Below are 11,633 nucleotides of genomic sequence, written 5' to 3' on the forward strand. Positions count from 1 at the left end.
CAGTGAAGAAGTGTTAGGGCTTTAAGGGATGGATTGCTTTTTATTGTTACATTCTATTTTAGTGTTATTATTCCTAGGCAAATAGTAGCATGCTTTTAGCAACAAGATTTTGGATTTGGGGAGCAGTTACCATCATGGAAAACCTTCAGTAACAACTACATGTTTTTCCAGAAATACTCTGAAAGAACCAGGGAGCAGTTACCACCAAAAATAGCCCTCAGTAACAACAATATGGTTTTCCAGGAACAATCTGAAGGAACTGGTTATGGTTTGATTTTTTTCTGAAACATTAGGGAAGGTGACAGCTGGTCTTCGATTCTTGAGTGCATTTATTTCGGCTTCTATTGAAATTCAAAGGAGCCAATAAATGGCATATTAAGGCAATGCTGTGAATTTGGCATATGAAAAAGAAATGGAATTTAGCACTGCTGTGGCAGCTTTTAGGGAACTCTGCATGCAGGCAGTACAATATTCATTGCACAGGTGAACAAGAAAGAATACAATATCTATCCAGAAACAGATAATCTTTTGAAGGGCTGAAGTGTACCAAATTCTAGGAACACTGCATACATAAGAGGGACTATTTTTTTATTTTTTTTTTTTAGTTTGGGTACTCAGATTAATAAGACATCCCAGGATCCATATGCAAAGTCAATTCCTGCAGAAGATGCTGGGACTTGCAATCCCTAAAATGTGGAGCAGATGGAGATGGACCCATTTTCATTGTTGGAAACTGATGGCTTGGTCATAACAGTTCCCTAATGAGGTTAAATCCTGCTGCTAAATCAGGCTTCTAAGAGTCGAGGGCCTTAATTGTTACTATGCTACAAGAGTTTGCAGGACTGAGTCAAAACCAGACAGCAATGAGGCAGTGCCAGCAAACCAGCTTTTTAAGCCTTTGAATGTCACAATATTCCAGGTGCATAGGAGGACTGCAGCTTTTCAGGGTAGTAGGAATAGCAGTCATTGTCTTCTGCTTTGGAGACTGAATGGGAAGATTGTGAGGATCTAGCAGCACCTCTGTCTCAAGTCTTGCTTTTCCACAGTGCAGAAATCCAGATATTTTTCATTAAATTAAGAATGCCAGAGTGGTATCCTTATATGGCGGGTTGGAATTGGCCTTGTTCAGTCCCTAAATCAGTAAGCCTTCCTTATTTTACTCAGCTGCACATTTTTCTTCTTCTAGGTGAATATACTATCATGACAGCCCATTTTCATCTGAAAAGAAAAATTGGATATTTTGTCATTCAAACATACCTTCCTTGTATTATGACTGTGATCTTATCACAAGTGTCGTTTTGGCTAAACAGAGAATCTGTCCCAGCTAGAACTGTCTTTGGTGAGTATCCCACTTTCTCCTAGAGCACAGGATCTTTGTGGCTGGTGGAAGTGATTTGCTGTAACAAAACCACAGTTCACTACTGTTTATTTCTGCTTGAGATGATGTAAATGTTTTCTCATTCTCTTCCAGTTTAAACTCAAAATCAATTTAAAAGCTCTTTCTGGGCTGTTTTTGTTAAGTTATGACAGAAATTGGTCAATCAATTACTAAGGAAAATTAAGGACAGAAGATAGAAGAGTCAGATTAGTATGATTTGTGTTGGCGTTTTTCCACTTGGGTAGATACTGGTAGATGGTTTAGAAAAAAAGACATACAGATTATCATATTTAATGTATACCCTAGCTAAACATTTGAAGCAGATGCCACTTCAAGACATTTGTTTATCTTTATTTTAGGATGTTGATCTGGGAAAAGCATGTAGAGGTTAATTAGTGACAATTATCTCTATTGCAATCAAATTAATATGACTTTGCATTTAGAAAATGTATATTTACTGAAGAAATTGTTATTGAAAAACCTTTGGGGTGTCATTAAATTACTTGGTTTATCCCTAGAAGATTGCAGAAAACAAGCACTTTCTCAGATGAAGGTTGATGAAACACAAGATCTTTACTAGATGAAAAAGAGGGGGAGTGGGAACAGTTTATTAAGTAAAACTTTGTTCAGCTACTTAAAGAAGTCACTCTTCTGTACCAGCCTCCTGAAGTTGGCAGCTTTATTCAAAAATCAGCTCAGCAAGTTACTTGGAGAGAATACAGGTAGTAGCATCACTTTGCTAACTGATTCTAGGTTTACAAAGCTGTAACTGAGAGTTGAACATTTTGGTCTTGGGGAAATCTTCCCACAGATGAAAGCAGTGGCTGCTTTGTCATTTACTGGCATATGGGAAAGGAGGGGCTGCAGTCAAGGAAACCAGAAACAGTCAACAATTTTAAACATGCAATCTCAGTATAAGAAAACACCATAAGTAATCCCACTTCATTCTGACAGTTATAAACTCCGGGCTTGTGTTACCCTAAAAATCCTTATTTAAATACACTACAGCTAGAACTAGCCAGAACTCCATAGAATAAAACATCTGAGGGTGGAGGCTTTCATTTTTTCTCATTCTTTCAAACCGTGGTATGCAAACACTGATTGACTTCATGTGGCCTTCTTAGGTGTCCTGCTGAGGTGGGACCTGCTCATCACTCATTTGGGACCCCATCAGCAAACTGATCTCTGACTGTCTTTTTTCTTTGCAGGAGTAACAACAGTCCTCACCATGACCACCTTAAGTATCAGTGCCCGTAACTCTTTGCCAAAAGTGGCCTACGCTACTGCAATGGACTGGTTTATAGCTGTTTGCTACGCTTTTGTATTTTCGGCATTGATTGAATTTGCAACAGTCAACTATTTCACCAAGAGGAGTTGGGCATGGGATGGCAAAAAAGCCCAGGAAGCTGCAAAAATTAAGGTGCTTAACCTATGTTTTTTAAATAGCTAAAGTAAAAAGCAGGTATGCGGTATAGCTTAAATAACTGAACGGTCAATTTTCAGCTTCTTTGTGAAAGAGGTATTTAATTACCTCATGATATACTTTTACCTTCCTGTAGAGGAAAATTTGCAAGGAAGTATGGTACCTTCCCTTCACCGAGATAGACTGCCAGTCTCTAGCACCTGTATGAAGAGGACTGTTTACAGAAGAAGCACATTGGGCATTGTGTACAGAGCATGGAATTTCAGTGATCAGACTTCTGATAATAGCAGATTTACACCATGAAACATATCTCTGCAGAGCACTCCCTGTATGCTCTTCTAAATAAATAACAAAGCTCACATTGAGCTCCAATGAGTCAGCGTCCCACCAGAGTAAAAAAGAGGAACAAAAGACTGGTTCTATGAAAAAACAAACTTTTGGGACAGAACTGACTCTTAATAAATCGTCTCCTAGAGAGCTCATACCCACAAGGATCCCAAAGAGACCAAGCTGGCAGGGGCAATGAGCCCTTCCCCACCTGTTTGCAGCAGCTGGGGAAATGAGGTTCACATCTTGTCAGCTGTCGCTGGGGCAGCACCCTCCTCAGACGCAGGACCACATCTCACTGACAAAAGAAGCTGCTAATGCACATGCCAGGTGGGATGTGGGTCCAGCCAGTCAGCTTCCTCCCATCAGGGAAAGTTGCACCTGAGTAAGGGCTACACAATCTAGGCAGAAAGATCTGTTTGATAGTCAAAGTCAGAATAGCTGACAGGCATTAACAGGCGAGCTTGATTTTTGGGTCAGTATCCTGAGAAGAACATGTTTCCACTTCCTGTGGTGTAATGTCACCCTGAAATTAAGCCTTCTGATCTTGTTTTTCGTAGTTGTAGCTACTTTCTCAGGAAAGTATCTGTAAACATAGATGTTTATACATTCCTTCTAAGAAACGCCTTTTGATGGACGTTTCGCATGACCAGTGTGCTTGGGAAGGTGGTAACTTAATTATCCAATCCCTGGTCATTGTCAAAAATCTGTAAATACTGGAGTTAAGTAATAAAGTCACCAGTTTTTGTTCTAACACTGAAGGTAGTAATGTGAATAATTCCATGTCCTCTAGAAACAGTGTAACATTTTGTTCTTCATGCTGCAGAAAAAAGAGCGCAACTTGCTGGGAAATAAACCAACTAATACCTACACCACCGGGAAGATGACTCCTGCACCAAACATGCCAAAGGACTCAGCCCCATCTGTCATCTCAAACACTACTTCTGCTCCAGTGAAGCCTGCAGAAGAAAAGCCTGCTGAAAGCAAAAAGACTTACAACAGCATCAGTAAGATTGACAAAATGTCCAGGATAATTTTTCCAGTGCTGTTTGGAACTTTTAACTTAGTTTACTGGGCCACGTATTTGAATAGGGAGCCTGTTATTAAAGGTGCCAATTCTCCAAAATAAACTGAAGTACTCTGGAGCCACATGTGAGCCATACTTGCAAAGCAGATGCTACCAAGGAAAATTTGAGATCCAGATGACTTTCTACGTTTGGGCAATATTCTTCAGGAAGTTTTTTTGCATGTTTAATAATATGTACAAATAATATTGCCTTGATTGTTTCTACATGTAACCTCAGATGTTTTGGAGACAATTATATTACTTACAGCAACAGATCTTTATAAAAGATCAGAAGACATTGAACATGGCTTCTTTGCTGCTGAGTATCTTGCATTGATAGTTTACAAATAAAATAAGTTATATTTTTTAACTGTTCAAGTGTACTACATATCGTGGTTTTTATACTTCAGATGTACAGTCATACAAATATGGGCTTAACCTATATTTTACAGAAGAGCTCCACTATTGTCATCTGATAAGTTACTGAGTAACGCCAGTTGTAAATGTGCCAAATTATTAAGTGTAGGGCTATGTTTGAGCACCTTTACTAGTTACAGGTAGTGCATTACTCCATGGACAAAACTGCTCAGCCCAATTTTCATTGGAAGTTTAATACAATGCAGTAAATCCTATTGGGACTATGATGATTTTCACTGCTTTAGACTCTAGATTGCAGTGAAATAATATAGGGAGCAGGATGCTACTTATGTAAATAAAGATGGCAGAATCTTGCCCTTAAATGAAAATACGAAGTTTGTTTGGATTTTGCATTCCAAGGAATTCTCTCTAATGATTCTCAGTATTTATTCCAAAAATTAAGAATTACATTGCATGAAATTAACATAGATTAGGAACATACTTGTGCAAATAAAACTTCTAACAACAGCAGTAGACATTTTTATCAGGGTAAAGGAAATTATGTTTGGACATTTTTCCAAGACGACTGTGTTATATTAGCAGAAATTAGCAGAAAAGAATTACAGTAATTCTTCAATAATTATTACTTGTTTCCCACTGCAAAAACCAATCAGCCAGCACTAGGAAGTGTGATCAGAAAAAAAAATGTGCTTCATGACAGCAAGGTGTTTCAGTGACAATATTGATAGAAAGGTCTTTGTACTGTCCATCTGAAACTTTTCTATAAAACGCCTTGCTGCTGACAATGTGTTTTGCTTTCACAATGAATGAGAAAATGCAGTCTGAGTTTTCAGCTCTTTCCTCCTTGGCATCCTTTAATTGTTCCAGAAGCTTTTGTAATTAAATCTTAATGTTTAAATAAAAAATGCATTCAACATTTGATTGCAAAATGTCATTCTTATACTGGTTATCCTTTTATAAAGACCGAAAAGCACACCAGAGAAGCTGAAGGATTAACTGGAAAGCACACATGCACACACTCAATCACATATGCACACATGACATATCCTCCCTGTTGCCCAGAAAGGGACATGTCTTGAGTGAACACAGTGAATCCAGTTGTTGCAGAATTAGGTGCTATCTTGCTATGGAGCAACAATCCCATGATCTTTTGGGGACAGAGTGGAGAGTTCATGCTTTAGTTCAAGGTGAGAGTCTGGTCTGGGACTGGGGAGTTGTCGGGCTTCTTTTGTGTCTTTTCCTCAACCCTTTCATTCCTAAAAATTACCAAGAAAAAAATCTCATACGTCAATTGTTTTTTGAAGCTTTTTGTTTAATGCTGTGGAATGAGAAATTCATAACTTCTTGAGGGCAATAGTGAAGCCATGGGACTGAGCAAGTGACTGGATACTGATAAACAGGAGCAAGGGAGGGCACACCCATCTGTTGAGTGCTAGCTTGAGCTGAGGTGAGGATGTGGAGCTGTTTCCTTGTAGCCTGCCTGTGTGTCTTTGAGCAGCCATGTACCTCCTTGTTCATCATCCCTTTGGGGGATCCCTTTGGCCCTGCAGGGATCAAAAACCATGAAAAATTGCAGTGCATATTGGAAGGCAAAACTTTATAAAGTCCCTTAGTTATTTCTTCAGGTGAGAAACTTGAAGAATTACATGACTGAGTTTTGTGAATGAGAAACTCAGAGCCATCTTTGAGTAGCATCTTCTCTGGAGGCTTCCCCTGAGAGTTTCTGTACTTTATTTGCTTACACCCAAGTCTGACTCTTACTCTGTATTACAACATTATTTCCTAGCCTCTACTGCAAGACTCAGTCAAAGGGTCTCTAAATCTGATCTATTTTACTTAGGTGGAGAGTCATCTTCAACAAATATGTGTCATACCTACAGCATGTGCTTGTGCATGAACACTATGTGTTCCATAGGTTGGAAAGTACTTCAATAAGCCAGTATACTCCAGGCTGGAATACTTCAATGCTTTTGCTTCACATTCTCACAATTTAAATCTCTTCACAATCTACCTCACAATTTAAATCTCTTCACTGTCAGTGGACATCTCTGCCCACTGAGCTGGTATCTGAACTATGGGAGACAGGAGCATTCTTCAGGTCCTGACTCAGTCAAAACACCTTGGCCTTGTTCTGCCCCAGGCTGGAGTGGTATCTGGATGTGCATCAACCTCCTCTGGTACCCCCTGGAAGCAGTTTGGGCATTCAGGAATGGAGTGAGCTGTGTCACTGTCCCCAGCAGGGGTGAACTAGGACCCTGCAGGACACAGCTACTTCATGGCCAAAGGGCCAAGTAATAAATAAAATTGTTTCTCATTGAGGTTTTTCATGTACGCTTTCATAAAAGAAGAGTTGAGAAGTGAATTAGAACAGTTCAGCACTGTAGAGGAGGTGTGTGCAGGCTGCTGCCAAATTTCCTTCCTTGCACCCATTAAGAATGAAAGAAAAAGTCAAATACAATGGCAGAGATTTTTAATTTCTGATATTTGAGCTGTGCCAGCTTACTTCAATGATGAATTTCAGCAACAATTTATTTTCTAAAGCTGAACCCTCTTCTGTTATCTTGAGTTGTGTTCTGCCTTTTTCTAAATGGATTGTGCCCTCTGTGGAATAACTGAACATATTTATACAAAACTGAGGAAATAATGATTTATGAAATAGTCTTGTCTTTCAAAAATTCTTACTCGACATCTAAGTTAAACTTTGAAGAAAAATGAATGAAACTGCTTTGCTCTTCATTTTATGCAGAGAAGATGAATGTAGCACTTGCAGATTTTTTTAAATCTGGAGATAAAGTTCTTTGTAATAAGAATGTATTTCCCCTAATACTCTTGCTTCTCAGATTGGAATTGACACTGAAATGACAAAATTTCTTGAATCCTTTCTGACCTTTTAAATGTTTTCATGTCACTACAAATACTTAAGTTTGGTCATTGCATGGTGACTCTCAGATTACATCCTCACTTTATCAATTTTGCATCTTCCACTATTTTTTTATAGACATTTGTTCAATTTTGAGAAGATAGAAAGACTGGAAGTTAGATTTTATGAAGCCCAAAGGACTTCTGAAGTATCTTCCAAGGATTACCCCTAATTTAGACTCAAGTGCAAGTGGCCCATTCTGTAATGCAATGCAATTTCCTTTTCAGTGCCATCCTCAAAAGCAATTATCACTTCTCACTCTCATAATGTCTTAAAAGTTGCTGCTGAAATTAGTCCCTGGCTAAAAGCAAAGTAGAAAGGAAGAATATTGATTGAAGATACCAACTGATTTCAGTTAGATGGATTTGAAGAATTTTTGAGAATTCCTGATGGATTGCAATGGACTGGACCAACAGTAGGATAGGCTGGATTTGTAGGTAGGAAAACAACTACACAGAGGGTGACCCCCCATTTAACTTAACACATACATGATAATAAATGTTGGAACCAGCCACCCAAAGCAGTTTTGGCCTCAGTGGATCTGGGCTCAGCTCTTCATTCACAGGGGCCTGGTGCTTTTGATGTTCTCAGGACAACTGCTCAGGGGGGGTCTGGCCCCTGAGGAGCAGCCAGCCCTGCCCACCTGAGATGCCCATGCCTCTGCCAGACATCTACACAAAGCTGCTGAAAAGCTTCAGCATGCCAGCATCAGGGGGGATTCTTCCTGTCCTTCCCATGAGCCAGAGAGCAGAGAGCCCTGTGCTGAAGGACAGAACTGAGAGCACACAGAAAGTTCTGAGCTTCAACTTCCTACCCAAAGGCTCCAGCAGGAGCAAGAGACCTTCAGTCAGAATAAACTGGTTCAAGCCTCTTTGAAATCTCTAATAAGTCTTCAGCTGGAGGAATCCAGGAGCTGTAGGAGATGGGTTTCATGTCCTCCCTTCTTTGCCTCAGAGCAGCCCCAGTTCCCTTCTGTGCCTCTCATGGTATATAGGTAGCACTGGAGTGCCAGGAAAGCCACCTGTAGGACTCTCCTTCAACACTGAATCTCAGAAAAGTTCAGCTGCCCAAACTTTAGTGCTTGAGATGGGGCTCCCAGTTCTAGCAAGGGAGGAAGTGAGTCCTATTCCCTTCCTCAGCATTTCCCCCCTTATTTATGCTAACTAGCTCCCTGCTGAGCTGCTTTCAGAGACTCATACTTCCCTACTGCACAAGACATACCACAGAGGTATCCCTCAGGCTGAGGGATAGTCATCTTCTGTGAAAATGGTGAGTTAAAATGTGGATGCATTTTGTTGTGCTGGAGAGTTGTTTGTTATTACTGAGAATATAAACATTTTACTATCATTATATGGCATGATAAAATCTTCTTTTGTTAAAACCTGTGCTGGCTAGTTACCTTACCTGAATATACAATTTGAAAGGCCCAGCAAAGGCATAGTGTGCTTCAAAGTAAAATAAAAGCATGTGAAGAGGAGAAGCAGAAATGACCGAGCCATGAGGTGTAATGAAAAGTGGTGCTAAAGTATCCCTTTGGCATTCGCATGTAGCTCGCCAAGGACGATAGAAAGAAAACCTTAAATATCACCTTTTTCTTACAGCCTGAGGACAAGGAGTCAATAATCAATGAACCATATTGCTCCCATCGAGCCTTGGGGATTTCTGACGCTCTGCAAGGAAAGAGGGGACACTCTGAAGGTCTTCCTCGCGGTCTGAGTGACTCGATGGCCACCAAAAGCTCCGGTCACGGCGCAGGGGTGACGGAGCGCTGTGCCGCCGGCCGGAGGCGGCGCGGGGTGGGGACCCGGCCGGATCCCTGGCGCTTCCCTCCGCCGCCGCCAGAGGATCCCGCCACCGCGGCAGGATGCGGTGAGGGCGGGATGGGGCTGGCGGGCGGGGAAGAGGCGGAGCGGCGCCCGGCGGAGCCGCCGAGGCGGGGAAGCCACCCCGGTTCCCTCCGCTCCCGCCGGGGTCCCCGCGGAGCAGGGCCGCCGAGAGCGGGGATGCGCAGCTGGACCTGCCCTCGCCATTTCTCCTCGGAAATCGCCGCCGGGGTGCGTCTCTTCACGGTCTTTCTGCCACCTACTATCTGTCTCACTCGTGCTGCCCTCCCGGGAGGTGGCAGAGGTGCAGCGGCCCCCAGCTGGCGGCAAAGCGAGCCCCCGGCCCGAGCCGCCGCAGCTCCTCCGATGCTGCAGCTCCGCCCAAGCTGTTCGCTGCTGGGCTCCCCGGCGGGGGTGCCGGGGCCGGGCTAAGCTTTTATTTATTCAGATTGAGTGCTTGTGTGAAGACACACATTTTTCTATATGGCCAGCGCAAGGGAAACCCCTCCTTGCATGACGGGCGCTTCCCGTCCTTGCTTTCCAAACGCCCGGGCGCTGCCAGCCGGGACGTGGGAACCGCGGCCTGCGAGCCCGGAGTGATGTTTGCATAAGCAGCAGCCTTCAGGAAACCTTGGAGTGCCTGCGGACCGTGGGCGTGCGGCCGTGCCGGAGCCCCGTGCCGCCGGGACCCACCGGCGCTGGCCGGACTTTGTCGGGTCGCTGGGAGGCGGCTGCTCCCCTGTTCGCCCCGTCCCACAGCGCCCGTGCTCCCGCAAACTTCACACCAGCGCATCAGCCTGCTGCTTGGCCGTCAGCATAGCGATTCCTGGTGAAACCCAGGCAACCCCCGAGCAGTCGCCGTCCATCACCTTTCTCATTTTCTCAGGGCAGCAGTCGGCCTGGCTGCCACCCGCATTTCTCCGCTGGTGGAGGAAAAGAGCGCAAGCCTTGTAACAAATGATTGTTAGCAATTCACGGTAACTGCAATTAGCCAAAGTAAACACGACAGAACTGCTGTATAATCTAGTAAAGAGGCGTTTAGGTTGGAAATAAAAACAAAAATCTAACAAAACCCGAAAGGTTGAAAGAAAACCCCTAAAGTGAATAATTGAGAGTTAATTGTCTGATTCACGACAGATTTTCCTTAAGCTGGGTCGTTCCTTCAAAAATTAACTTCGGGAACAGAACTCCCTACAGCCAGCTCTTCTAGGCATCATGTAGGAGTTATTCTAGAAGCAAGATTGCATCTTCCAGCATTTTTTTTTTAATTAAACAATTAAAAACGACTCCCTCAGAACATGGAAGCTGTGTCTAAGGGAGAAATAGAAGATCAGAGATTTCCCCTCCTGAGATTTCTGATCACAGGAAAAGAGTGACTCGCTGTACCTCTGGGCAGAGTTTTTTGTTTCCAAATTACCATTACGTAAGTGAAATTTTGTCACTTCCCATTCTGAAAACGAAGGGGAATATTCCAATTACCCTGATGCCTGGTGCAAAGCTCCACACACCTGAAGAGAATCGAAGCGGCTAAAAATCACATCTGTGGTGTTACTAGTGGAGTAGAAAGACAAAAGTTGTCCAAACCCAAACTATTTTTGCTCTGAATGAGACTGTTGTCTCATTTCCGAGACTCACAGCAGAAAAACCTAATTTACTCCAAAGTTCACAATATACACGTTAGTTCACGTAACCTGGTCTACAGGATCGTGTAGATCTCCTCTCCCCGTGTATACACTTTTCTGGCATACCTTGTGCATATAAATGTGTATCCATGCATTCGTACAGTGCATGCAAACTTCTGCATACATCCACCTAGATACAGAGGCATACAGAAACACTGCCTTGCGTTTGTCTGTCTGTCCGTGTAAGCAGCCGCACCGACTACATGGATCTGCGCCTGTGTGTACATCGGGATGCCCGTCGCTCCGATCACCCCGAGACCAGCACCCGACCCTCTCTCTCCGTCTGAAGAGAGCACCTCCAGCCCCGGGCGCTGGGGGGGCTTTCGGCAAGTGATTGTGGCGTTCGGGCATCCCGGAAAACAGCGGGGGGATCCTTCCACCGGGCTACCTGTCTGGGCCATCGGGCTGGTGATGCTGGGGAGAGGTCCCGGCTGCCTGCCAACTGCGGCTGCCGGGTTTGCTGCTCCCCCTCTCCTGTATGCGTGTGTGTGCGCCCGCTGGGGCGGGGGCAGGGTTCACTTCCCGGCTCCTCCAGTTGCCGGCTAGGCGGGAACCTGTTGGGCAGGGAGCGGGGACGAGGTGCTCTCCGATGCGGGGCGGTCCCCGGCAGCGCTCCGGTGCCGCTCTGCGGGGCTG

The 11,633-nt window shown here is 43.7% G+C and overlaps 1 protein-coding gene across 1 annotated transcript in view; it reads left to right on the plus strand.

Moving 5' to 3' along the window:
* GABRA5 (gamma-aminobutyric acid type A receptor subunit alpha5) overlaps positions 1 to 5,488 on the plus strand; it is a 55,242-nt gene extending 49,754 nt beyond the window's left edge. Inside the window, exons 7-9 of the mRNA XM_015632786.3 lie at positions 1,187 to 1,339; positions 2,587 to 2,798; positions 3,955 to 5,488. Coding sequence (XP_015488272.1) covers positions 1,187 to 1,339; positions 2,587 to 2,798; positions 3,955 to 4,257 — 668 coding nt within the window. The 3' untranslated portion in view covers positions 4,258 to 5,488. The remainder of the gene's footprint in view (positions 1 to 1,186; positions 1,340 to 2,586; positions 2,799 to 3,954) is intronic.
* Positions 5,489 to 11,633: the final 6,145 nt, after the last annotated feature.

This window comes from Parus major, chromosome 1 (genome assembly GCF_001522545.3).
Source record: "Parus major isolate Abel chromosome 1, Parus_major1.1, whole genome shotgun sequence".
Taxonomy (NCBI): Eukaryota; Metazoa; Chordata; class Aves; order Passeriformes; family Paridae; genus Parus; species Parus major.